Here is a 13,655-nt window from a genome sequence, read left to right on the forward strand (position 1 = left end):
ATTTGAAACCTTCAAGTAGACATGTTGTCACGATGAGAGGGGTTCCAATAAATTGGTCAGATGAAGTTAAGTATCTAGGGCTCATGCTAGATAAGAATTTAACTTTCAAAAATCACATTGAGGGCATTCAAGCCAAATGTAATAAATATGTAAAATGTCTCTATCCCTTTATTAATAGAAAATCAAAACTTTGTCTTAAGAACAAGCTTTTGATATTCAAGCAAATTTTCAGGCCAGCCATGTTGTATGCTGTACCAATATGGACTAGGTGTTGTAATACCAAGAAAAAAAACTCTGCAGAGAATTCAAAATAAAATTTTGAAAATGATTCTGAGGCTTCCTCCCTGGTACAGTACCAATGAGTTACATAGAATATCCAATGTTGAAACATTGGAACAAATGTCAAATAAAATCATTAATAATTTCAGGCAAAAATCGTTGCAATCTTCTATTGCCACGATTAATGCGTTATGTGTTTAGGTTAAGTTAGGTTAAGTAAATTGAAAACGTTATTTTTTTTTTCTCTTATAAGCAGGTGAAATCAACTCACCTGTAAAATTCTGAACTGCTACGGCAAATGAAATGTAATATGTTGTTAACAAAATGTTAATGAAATCTTAAATTTGTTTTTCCAAATTAGGATGATAGTGTTGTCTTATAACACAGAACACCTAGATATAAGAAATGAATGTAATGTTTGGAATGAGACTAATAAAGGAATTTAAAAAAAATAGGACAATGTGTGGAAAATAAGTATGAGCTGCGCAGAATACATCATACCGATTTACTATTGTTGTACATTTCTAAAAAGGATTTTTATTTCTATTCATAGTATATTTTGCAATATTTTTTCACGCAACGTATGTTTATCAATTGATTTTCCCCTGCAGATTTGCTTCCAATCACAAATGTTATGTCTTTCCACGCAGGCGCTCTAGAAATCAATCCGGCCATGTTATAACAACCGCGCTCGATGAATATATTTGTGCATCCCGATTGTGGTAGATGCTTCTATTTAGATGTGTTAATGATTATCGGATTATCAATGGTATGTGTAGCACGCTTCGCCCTTCAATTAGTTAGTCTTTCTTCAGCGTCTGTATGGTATGGTTCAGTTGCCTATGACAGTCTTCGCAGCGCGAGTTCGATCGTTAATAAAGGTCGTTACCACAGTTTGGCGACAAGGATATAAGATCCAGCGTGCAAGAATTTAATCTCGGAGAAACAAATCAATTTTTATCATTGCGTGAATATTAATCGGAGTGCTGTGAAAGGAAGGTGAAAAAAAATGTGCAAAAATCAATGTGTCTGAAGGCTGATTATGTTTCTGATGCTCGAATGAAAGTCTGCAAAAGTGAAAAAAATGGATTGGAGTGAAAGAAAGAAGGAAAATTGGAACTATTTATTGTTGAAAGTATGAAATGTGAATAAAATTGATAAAATTTTTGTGATGAGTGCGTATTAATGAAAAATGGAAAAGAATTCAATTCAATCCAACATGAAATATCGTGGCGTCTATGGGGTTGCAGTGGCATGCCGCCGAAGCTACTGCTGGCAGTTCAAGGTCGAGTGTGTGCGCGCGTCTGTGTGTTTTTTTTCTTTGCAACCAGCTCTAACACAACTCATCGCTATGGAAAATATGACCATAATTTGTTCAACATGCATATCTGATTGCGATTGTGTACTTTGTGTTTCAAACCCTTTGACTAGACGGTAAGAGATCGGAGATTTAAGGTAAGTCCATGCGAATTTTGATTGATTGCTGTTCTGAATAGGGTAATGACTGTTTATTTTGTTCTCAAACGCTAACAGTTGGCGCCAGCGGCAAAAATTACAGACAACAACCATTCGAACATTCAGTTTCTCTTACCGGCCGCCGAGCGGCGACACTGTTGTGTGTATTCTTCCCACTGATCGCGCTACGCTGGATTCTCAAATTTCTCAAACTTTCAACACAAGCGCATGGAAGAATGGTAGTCGGAGAACTGTCAAAACGTATGGAAAATAATGAAAATCGTAAAATGCTTACAATTTGGAAACTGGATCAAAAAAATAGTGATTAGAAAACAAGTGTAAAGTGAATACATAACTTTTTGTGTTTAGTTCATCTTCCGTGGTGCTTTCTTTGCTTCAGGATTTCGTTTTTACTACCACTGAAAAAGAGCCATCTATTGCCTTTTCAGTTTTGACTATCGCCCTATTATGGTCAACTTGAATTGGAATTTTATAAGCGTATCGCATCAGTCGACCTCCACGTGTGTGGGTGTTTTTTCCCATTGAGGGACATGAATCACCACATTGAGTTAATTGAGCAGCTATGGATTATCATGCGCTCTTCGATTGAAGCTTAGAGAGAGAAAGAGAGAGAGAAAATTTATGCATTGTGATATTTGTTGTGAGTACGAAAGCTCGGTTTTTATGATGTGTTGATGTTGCGCTTGTGTATGTCACAGTCAGATGTGGTTATTCACTCTAACGGTAGCGCAGAACTGCTGAGTGGCACCAATCGCTCGCGCTTATAGATGATTCGAGAATGTACATTCTTCAATGATGTGTATGAAGTAAAATGACAAAGAACACTCTTAAATGATGTGTACGTAGAACGAAAATGAACACTCTTGAATGATGTGTACGTGGAATGTAAAAGAACACTCTTTAATGATGTGTACGTAGAATGAACAAGAACACTCTTGAATGATGTGTACGTGACAATGGAAATGAACACTCTTGAATAATGTGTACATAGAATAAAACAGAACACTCTTAAATGATTTGTACGTAGAACAAAAATGAACACTCTTCAATGATGTGTACGTGGAATGTAAAAGAACACTATTTAATGATGTGTACCTACGTGGCAATGGAAATGAACACACTTAAATGATGTGTACATAGAATGAATAAAACCACTTGAATGATGTGTAAGGATCAAAATGAAAAAGAACACTCTTGGATGATGTGTATGTATGTTCATGAATAAGAAAAAAAAACTGATGTTGAGATGGTTTGCGTTTGAATGATGCGATTATAATTTAGTAATGGACGGATGAACGAGCTAGATAAATATCATTCTAGCTAATTGATACATCTTTTGTAAAAATAACTATAACAATGATAGATTTGCATGTCTGATGTTGTGTAAACATCACAAAAAAAGAATGTAATGTAATGAATGAAATGTATTTTTTTAAACAGGAATAATAAACACGATGGAGGGTCAGTACGATCAGAATAATGATGAAATAGTACAAGTTGTCCAACAACATGTATCATTATTTAGTCCCACATCGTAAAATTTGCCGCAATACAAGTTTAAACATTTGCCGCCCTCAGAAGTTAGAAATTCTTGGAATGGGTGGATTAGATGGTTTGAGACCATCATGGCGGCAGCCAATATTATTGACGGCGCCAGCAAGAAGCTGCAGCTTCTAGCCATGGGTGGCCTCGAATTGCAAAGCGCTTTCTATGGTATACCGGGATATGACGATATTAGCCCTACTGAAGATCCATATTTAGTGGCAAAAGAAAAGCTCAACCAACTGTTTTCACCAAAGCATCACGATAGCTTCGAGCGATTCATGTTTTGGTCAATGGCACCCGAAGAAAGCGAGACCATTGACAAATTTGCATTAAGAGTTCAGCAGAAAGCTGAGAAATGTTCATTTGGCAGAACAGAAATTGAAAGCAGAAATATAGCTGTAATGGACAAAATCATTCAGTTCACCCCTGATGACTTAAGACAAAAGCTGCTGGAGAAAGACGGTTTGACCCTAGATACCACTTTGAAAACTGTGAACGTCTATCAGTCTGTACGCTATCAAGCTTCGAAAATGGTACCAAAACCAAGCACGTCGGGTGATAATCGATTATACGAACATTCACGAAAACTACCCGATTCTACTCAACGATGTGTACGCTGTGGCTATAAACGCCATCGTGATAAGGATCACTGTCCGGCGATTAAGAGAACATGTTTGAAATGTAAGGTGGTTGGACACTTTCAGTCAGTTTGCAGGATTAAACCAGCAGCGAACAATGTAGGTATTCTGTTTATATTGTATACATTTCCTTAAGATATTGATCGTATGGTTAAAGAATATCTTTTTTTTTTTACTAAATATTTAAACTTAATACGCTTTCGTCGACCGTAAAAGCAAACCGGGCTTTGTGAATGAACATGAATTACCTCGCACCTTTTAACGCCCGAGAAACGTCTTTAATGTTGAAGATGTTAAACGAGATTCCCCTGAGTTGGAAGATCTTCCTGTGTATAATGTAGGAGATGACAAAGAAGAACTCATAACATGTCGAATCGGTGGCGTTGAAGTCGTTATGCTTATTGACTCAGGCTCAAAGCACAATCTCATTGACGACACCACTTGGGCATTGATGAAGCTCAAGGATGTCAAGATTACCAATCAAAGAACAGATACTGAAAAGAGATTTTTGGCTTACGGTAGAATTCCCCTAAAGCTCGTCACAGCTTTCGACGCCACGTTGGAAGTCGAAGACGGCAGCAAATTGTTGAGTACCACCACGTTTGAAAAGGGACAGCAGCCTCTTATGGGAAAGATGACTGCGCAGCGTTTGGGAGTATTGAAGATCGGTTTGCCCAATACACAACAAAGCTTTGAAAGCTTTGAAACGAACAGAATTGAAGCTAAAAAGAAATTTCCGAAGATCAGAGGAGTTAGTTTGAATCTGCCGATAGATAGAAGCGTTCCATCTGTTATTCAGCCTTTTCGTCGATGCCCAATACCGTTGCTTGAGAAAGTTAAATCCAAAATAGATGAACTGCTAGAAATGGACATCATTGAAAAAGTTACGAATCCTGCGTCTTGGGTGTCACCCCTAGTACCAATCATCAAAGATAATGGGGATCTTCGGTTGTGCATCGATATGCGCAGAGCGAACCAAGCGATCCAACGACTTAATCACCCATTGCCGATATTCGAAGACTTCAGTCCAAAATTTCGAAATGCTCAATACTTTACCACACTCGATATCAAACAAGCATTTCATCAAGTAGAATTGGATGAAAACTGCCGTGATATTACCACTTTCATCACAAACTGGGGTTTGTACAGATACAAAAGACTCCTCTTCGGGGTGAACTGTGCACCAGAACTATTTCAAAATCTCATGGAGAGCATTTTCGCTGGTTGCAAGAACACTGTGGTATTCATTGATGATATTATGATTTACGGTTCAACTGAGGAAGAACACGACGCAGCATTAAAAGATACTCTGAAGGCTTTAGAACGACATGGCGTACTACTTAATGACCACAAATGCCAATTTAAGCAGAGAGAGACAATGTTTCTGGGTCATAAGTTGTCTGCTGAATGTTTTGCTCCTGCTGACGAAAAAGTAAGATCGATATTGCAATTCCGAGCCCCCCAAACGAAAGAAGAACTACGAAGCTTCATGAGTTTGGTTACGTACGTTTCAAAATTCATACCAGATTTGGCGACCGTTAATTTTCCATTGCGAAAACTTTTGAAGCAAGATACAACTTTTGACTGGAAATCAGAACACCAACAATCTTTCGATGAGCTTAAAAAACGAATTGGTTCAGCATCCCACTTGGGGTATTTCGATCCGAAAGACCGAACACTTGTTGTTACTGACGCATCAGGTGTTGGATTAGGAGCGGTGCTGATTCAGTTCAAAGCAAATCAACCACGTGTTATCAGCTATGCATCCAAAAGCTTGTCGGAAGCAGAGAAGAAATACCCAATCATCGAAAAAGAGGCGTTAGGGATAGATTGGGCAATAGAGAGATTCAGTACTTACCTGATGGGCATAACATTTGAGCTGGAAACGGACCACCGCCCTTTAGAGACTCTTTTTTCAACAACATCGCGACCAACAGCAAGGATTGAGCGCTGGGTATTACGAGTGCAAGCTTTCAAGTTCAAGGTAAATAGTTCAATTTAGCATTTAGGATAGGACTTAAGATAAGTTTTCTCAACGTATTTAAATCGAATTCTTAAAACGATTGTAGGTTGTGTACAGAAAAGGAACCGCGAATATTGCCGATGTTCTGTCGCGTTTAGGTTCCCATGTCGAAGATCGCCAATGGGCAGATGAATCGGAAGTATTTATACGACGCGTCATGGCCCAAACGATTGCATCACTTAGTGGAAGCGATGACCGCGAGATTTTTGATGCAAACACAGAGTGTATGATTCGATCGGTCCAAGAAGGTGCGGCCTTAGACATTGCAGAGGTAGTGTCAGCAACTGATCAAGATCCCGAAATGCAGAAACTCAAGGATTGCATTCTCAGTGGTAAGTGGAATAACGATGATTTCAAACCTTATACCGTAAAACGGGGTAACTTTGATAATGCGGGTAACTTTGATAGTGCGAGACCCACAACATATTAAACGAAATAACGAAGTTTCTGTTAATCAGTTAAGCAAAACGAATGTAAAAGTAAAGAGTATTAGTATGACACTTCATGTCAAAGCTATTTTCATTGGAATCAAGTGCATTTGAGGCTTTTTATACGAATATTAAAAATTGACACAATTTTAGCATTTTTGAAACGCTTACAAACAATCTGTTCTACGATCACTATTTGATGTAGTTTTGAATAGTTGGCCAGTTATCTTTGACAGCCTAGTTATCATAGAACTTGAATACGGTCTCAAATTTCTTAGCGAATAGCATTTTCACAAACTGGGATCATTTTTGTAATCTAAGTCAGAAATTTCCATATAACGTTAAAAGCCTAGAGGTATGCAATGCCCTACAAATGTTCGTTATTCATTCAATTTTGTTCGATTCATACTCCATTATCAAAGTTACCCCAAAACGGAAAACCAACTTTCGCTTATATGAAAAATTATATATCCATTCATAATAAATCTTTTGGAAATCTATCGACTGCAATCGATAGCTAGGATGCCAGTACTTGTTTTAAAAATATAAATTATAATTCTTTGAAACAGCTTTCATAAATATTCAAGTTTTCTTCGAAAAAACTATCAAAGTTACCCCGTTTTACGGTACTGCATTTCGCCTCGAATATTCGTTTGCTAACAATCTAATAATGCGAGGAACAAAGCTAGTCATCCCAAAGTCCTTAAGACAAAGAATGTGCCAGTTAGCTCACGAAGGCCATCCTGGTCAGTCTATGATGAAGCGAAGATTGCGCGATCGTTGTTGGTGGCCTGGTATTGATCAGGACGCCCATAAAGTTTGCGAAACATGTGAGGGCTGTAGACTGGTACAAATTCCCGATCCTCCGGAACCAATGGCACTTCGACAATTGCCAGTTAAACCATGGGTGGATATTGCAATCGACTTCTTGGGTCCCATGCCTACCGGAGAATATGTGCTGGTGGTTATAGATTACTATAGCCACTAGGGGTACCGGGGGCAGTATGGACACCCGGGCAGAATGGACACCCGGGGCAGAATGGACACCCCCTGTATCTTTGCATAAGCGAATACTTTTACACTTTCGATGCAAACAATATTTCAGTTGCCTGTCGGAAGAGTAAATTATCTACTAAAATTTCAGAAAAAATGTTTAAAACATTGATTTTAAACCGAAAAATTGAGCATGATTTTATTTGGTTCGAAAATTATAACATTCACACCTCACCAAATAAGGTTTTAGAGGCGAATGACTTCAAGTTGACCGATAATGTTGCTCTTGATGGAACCTTTAATTATTTATGCTATATTCAAAAATATAGTAGATTTTTTTCTGGTACTTTAAGACTATAAAAAACTTATATGAAAATTTCTTATACGGTTGGGGCAATATGGACACCGGGTGACAAAGTAGAGCTTACACTTCAAAGAGAAAGAAATAAATCTTCAAACACAAAATTTTCCAAAAAATATTTAGCATTTAATGCAATGATTATGATGCGGAACCACAAATCGGTTGAAAATCGTCAATTCTTGATTAAAACTAACCTGGAGGCAATATTGAAAGCATCTCTACGAAAAATGTTGTAAATTGATTTTAATCATGTTTTCAGTGGCACAGTGACCTGTCACTACGGTTTCCTGAATATGTACTTTATTTTTCGAGGTTTTGAGAACGATCGCGGGACAATTTTCCTATAAACATTAAGGTGTCCATACTGCCCCATGGGGGTGTCCACTATGCCCCGCTAGCTTGATGGCGACTACCAAATATGAGCTTTTTTAAAACCTTTTTTTGAAAACAAAATATCTTTTTCCTAATTTTGCAACCATGTTTAACATTTGTTAAACATGGTTAAGAACTTTTAAAAGCATACTGCACATAAAAAACAGTATAATATTCATGTCTTTACAGTAAAACTAGGCAAAGTCCTTAGGGTGTCCATACTGCCCCGTGTCCCCCTATATGAAATTGGAAATTATGCACAAAATAACTGCTTCTGAAACGATCAAACGACTGAATAGAATTTTTCGAATCTGGGGTCCACCAAGGACAATAACATTGGATAATGCGAAACAATTTGTTTCAGTCGAATTCGAAGAATTCTGTACAAACAACGGAGTTCACTTGAATCATACTTCGCCGTATTGGCCACAAGCCAACGGCGAAGTAGAACGTCAAAATAGATCATTGCTGAAAAGAATGCGAATTTCTCACGCGTTGTACGGCGATTGGAAAGCAGAACTTCATCAATATTTGCAACTCTACAATAATACTCCACACACAGTCACAGGTGTATCACCGAATGAACTATTGCAAAACCGAAAACTACGTACCAAACTGCCACAAATTGATGATCTTGAAACTACGCCACCTTGTACCGACTTCAGAGATCGAGACTGGGAGCATACGACTTTAGGAAAAGAGCGGGAAGATGCCTAGCGTAAAGCAAAGGTCAGCGAATTAACCGTTGGTGATACTGTCATAATGAAAAACCTGCTACCAACTAATAAGCTTTCTACGAATTTCTTGAATGAGAAATTTACTGTGATTGATAAGCGAGGTTCCAACGTCACAGCTCGATCCGATGTTTCTGGAAAAACATTTGATAGAAATGTATCACACTTCAAACTGATCCCAGTTACAGACGGAGGTGCTGCTACAAATGAGTTAGACTTGTCGAAAAATAAAAAACGATCAAACGAAACATGTAATGCAGGTAAAGTTGGGATATCAAGAATATTTGGGATTCTGGGTTCGTCAAATTTATAACTTTTTAGGAAAACAGATTGAATCGAATGTGGATACAAATATTGAATTGCGACCATCCTCATTATTGTCACCTGGAATGGGCGTACGGAGATCGAAACGACTTTTGAGACCCCCGGAGAAATTCAGTTCATCGAGCTAAGTATAAGCAATTTCAAATATGTTGTTTTGAATTATGAAAACAATAACTGGAATCTTCTATCATTCAATTGTGCAATATTGAATATAAACATTGAAAAGATTACATAGTAAATATTATAACATTATACTCTCTTCAGGAAAAAGGGGATGTGGTAGATGCTTCTATTGAGATGTGTTAATGATTATCGGGTTATCAATGGTATGTGTAGCACGCTTCGCCCTTCAATTAGTTAGTCTTTCTTCAGCGTCTGTATGGTATGGTTCAGTTGCCTATGACAGTCTTCGCAGCGCGAGTTCGATCGTTAATAAAGGTCGTTACCACACCGATAAAATTCAAAAAGAGAACTTCGCTCAATTTCCTCTTCTTTATCAACGAACTTAAGGTAACACACGATAAACTCATCGTGGCATCAATGAACAATCTATGCTCAAACTATCGTTGAAAAGAAAATATTTCTGTTCTATATCATATCGGTCATTCGGTGATCTATTGGATCATATGCTTGCTAACAACAGGCATGTTGATACACTTCCAGTTCATTGCTGTCCGGTAGAACGGGATTGATATACCTAAAACTACAAAATTGATCATCATTTATGGATAGCAAACAGTTGCACCTTAAGGACCGCCAACACATTTTCAATTGGAAGGATTTTGGTGCGCTCGAACTGACAAATCCTCCGTTGTAGTGAACTTCTTCCGTCGACGTGATGTCGGACTGTTTTAAAAAACCGAGCCGGCAGAGCAATGACAGTTAGTTCGTTCAAAACTTCGCTTCGGAAGTCCAACCGGCGAACTCCAGATTGGTGCTGCGAAGTAAATATGCGAAAAAACATTGTCGGCGCTATGAGAGACGAATGACCGCTTTTGCGGTTAAACCAACCAACCATTGTCAGCGCTAGGGTATTTTATGTATTTTGGACAGAGCGTTACGCGTATATAATTTGGCCACCTCCATTCGATTTTGCCCTAAATGGCCAAATTATATACGCGTAACGGTTTGTCCAAATTACTTTGATCACCCTTTCCGTCAAATTCACTCATCAAAGCCATTTTGGCGAATATAACATCATAGCTCAGTTTACGAAACGACAACATTGATGATATTGCTGTTACTTTCACACGATACGCAACCGCCTCCTGTCAAATTATCATTCATAAAATGAGTAATCAGCTGATCCAAAACGGCTCGTAAAATGAACAATAGCAGATACCAATATGCGGCACCACATCATCATGATAAATCATCTATAGGCCTATTCACAAGACGTTTGAAATCAGCTGATCCTTGACAGTTCTTCTATTGAGATGACAGTCCCGTGTTAGCACCGGTCCTCCAGCGATGTAAACAAATGCATAGACGGACCTGTTACATGAAAAGGCTTATACAGAGCACTACTTCTGACATTAGGTTTAAACGCTTCCCCAAATCTACGCGACTTTTTACGGCAACAGTGACAATAATCGTCGCGATTTCGTTGTTGTGTCGCTGCAAGCACTATGGAACCATCTTGACTGACACGACGCGAATCGCAGCAAAATCGCGTCACTGTGACTAAGACGCACTCATCAAACAATGCATGCTGCGAAACATCAGCGAAATCGCTACGATTGTTTATCGCTGTCACTGTAAAAGGGCGCTTATATCGTTGTTGTGTCGCTGCAAGCACTCTTCTATGGAACCATCTTGACTGACACGACGCGAATCGCTGTGAAATCGCGCCGCTGTGGCATAGACGCGCTCATCAAACAGAGCATGCAGCGAAATCGCGGCGATTGTTTGTCGCTGTCGCCGTAAAAAGTCGCTTAGATCTGGGGGAGCCTTTAAGGTACAGAGAAGGCAGCGCTAGTAAAAAAGCGGAAGGCGCTAAGGACTGTTCATTTTATAAAGTGGACACTTTGTTTTTGCTATATCTTTTTTATTTTTTGATAAAATCGCAATCGGTTTTCTGTGCATCGTTCAACTAGTATTCCACAATGTTATGAAAAAATAAAATCTTACAAAATGCCTTTGGTTGAAGAACTAAATAGTTTTCCCAAAAACTCCTAAGAAAAACTGTTCGTCACAGTTGAGCATTATTTTTCGCATAACAAAAATCCATTTTTATGAACAAATTATATCTTGGTATCTTTCATCATTCAACTAAAGATAGCGCATTAAAAAATATCAATGATATTCTACCGTTCGCTGACACTAGGTCATTCTAGTGATTGATTCTTTATGGCCAAATTTGCTCAAACACCATCCTTTTACTCCCAGCAAAAAAGTAATGTGAAAATCGTGTTAAAAATTGGATCATATTACTAAGGAAACTATATTTGTATAAAAGAGAGCTATATCGCGAGTCTTAACCACATTCTTAGGTTTAAATTTATGTCCTTATGGTCGTTTTATTAAAAAATCTCATACTTTTAAAATCTTGTACGCCTATTTATCGATCTACGGCAAATTGTAAACGTTTTTCTCTAAATATTTTGATGGGCAATCTCAGAATAACACATTATGAAAACAATACATGGAAATTAAATTCGATTTCATTACAGCAGTGTTCCCAACTTTGATGATTGTTATTGTGTTTTGGAAGGTCTTCTGGAAATAAAGCATTTGTTTTTCTTATGTGCTCTTATTGAGCCCTGGGGACCAGAGTAGCAATTCTATGAAGGCGTAGGTTATTTTCCATACTAATACTATATTAGTACTTCCATCAGGATGTTCTTTAATCCTAAAAAAGAATACTCATAGCAGTTCTATAGAAATTTAAAATATTTATCTCTAAAAAAACAGTAAAAAATGATTATATAATATCTGAAAAAATGTTGCTCCAAAAATAACCAGATATTTTTCTGCAGGCTTCTAATTGATGATGCTTTCGAAGAACAAGCTTTTTTTGAAAATAAAATATATAGATTGTCGAATTTTGCAGTCAATTTCTAATAATGATTGTTTTTGATAACCTCCAAAAATCGACTGTTCTAAACGTTTTGCCTTGTTAGCTTGAAATTTAATTATTTTTGTGGCTTTTTTTATTATCACAATATTGTATAACATTAGTCCATCCATATACAGGAAACCGATTTTGATTTCATTGATAAATTAAAAAGATATTGCATGTACAAGGTGTCCACTTTATAAAATGAACAGTCCTTATTCGGTTTAGTGCTAGAATGGGTATAATTGCGATGAAATGGTTGACTGGGAAAAGAAAAAGTCGAACGTAATAAATACCATGCATAGGCTTATTGGAGATAATTCTTTAGGCCATTTCGGCACTCACCGCATCAAAACAGCAGTGCCATCGTATATGGGGTTTAACATTGTGACAGCATCGCTGTTTTGGTTATTTTATTTCAGATTTTAATGATGCATTATCATATACTTACAAGAATTGAAGCTTTAATCAGCACTTTTGATCCAATTACTTTTCCTTCATTTAAGTTCACGGATGATAAACCTCCTTCAGTATTGATAAATACATATTCGAAATCTGGCAACGAAATATGTTTCATTATTAAATTACATTTTAAAATTAAATAATATTTACTGCTCTGCCAGGTTCCATTGTATGACCTCCATTCGTATCGACCGGCGAGTAAATCATTAAAACTGATTCCTTTCCCGTGGAAACGCGTTGAATCAATTTCTGAAATGTTGTTGGTGCAAGTTAGAAACGTTTTAGTATAATCATTATGACGGATAATAAAATTAAAACGAGGAAAATTTCAACAAAAATTGAATAAATAAGGTATTAACGATCACGATATGCGAGACCTTATTGAACGAATCCATCACGTAGGTGGTTAAAAATCACAGTCAAGTTGGCAAAAGCTCATTCTCTATTGAACAATTCAAGGTCTACAACAAAACTACAAATAACTCAGCCTTCTCTATCCAGCAACAAAGATTAATGTATTTTGTGTTTGTGTGTAATACATTTACGCACGGTTGCGCAAAAGAGAAGAAGGATTATAAGGCAAATTGTTTTATAGTTGAAATTAAACAAACGTCGAACAAGAGATCTTTTTTCTTTAAGTTTATTGATCATCTTATAATGTTTTATCTACGAGTCAGGCGGCGACCGTACGCCCGCAGCTGGTACAGCAAACTGACACCCGCAGGATGAAATAAATGGAATTTGAAAGCACGTGGTTTTCACAGGATGACAGAAGTGTGTCTATCTATTAGGTAGCATCCATTTATTACGTAAACGCTAAAATTGGAAATTTTTGACCCCCTCCCCCCTCCATAACGCTTTTTGAATGGAAATTTTTAAAATTTTGTATGGGTCGTAACGCTTGAGTCTCCTCTCCCCCTTCAAGAGTTACGTAATTCGTGGACGCCGCCTTATAGGTTTTT

The 13,655-nt window shown here is 37.5% G+C and overlaps 1 protein-coding gene across 7 annotated transcripts in view; it reads right to left on the reverse strand.

The window, feature by feature from the left end:
• The window catches only part of LOC5565467 (dipeptidyl aminopeptidase-like protein 6), a 546,556-nt gene that overhangs the window by 463,096 nt on the left and 69,805 nt on the right, over positions 1–13,655 (reverse strand). For all 7 annotated transcript variants that reach the window (XR_002503132.1, XR_002503133.1, XM_021857015.1 and 4 more), the window contains 2 exons: positions 12,844–12,942; positions 12,683–12,786 (listed from right to left, as the gene is read on the reverse strand). Coding sequence is in view for 5 of the 7 variants with exons in the window: in XM_021857015.1 (XP_021712707.1) it covers positions 12,683–12,786; positions 12,844–12,942 (203 nt within the window). In the remaining 2 variants the exon portion in view is untranslated. The remainder of the gene's footprint in view (positions 1–12,682; positions 12,787–12,843; positions 12,943–13,655) is intronic.

This window comes from Aedes aegypti, unplaced genomic scaffold (assembly GCF_002204515.2).
Source record: "Aedes aegypti strain LVP_AGWG unplaced genomic scaffold, AaegL5.0 Primary Assembly AGWG_AaegL5_hic_scaff_5_PBJ_arrow, whole genome shotgun sequence".
NCBI lineage: Eukaryota > Metazoa > Arthropoda > Insecta > Diptera > Culicidae > Aedes > Aedes aegypti.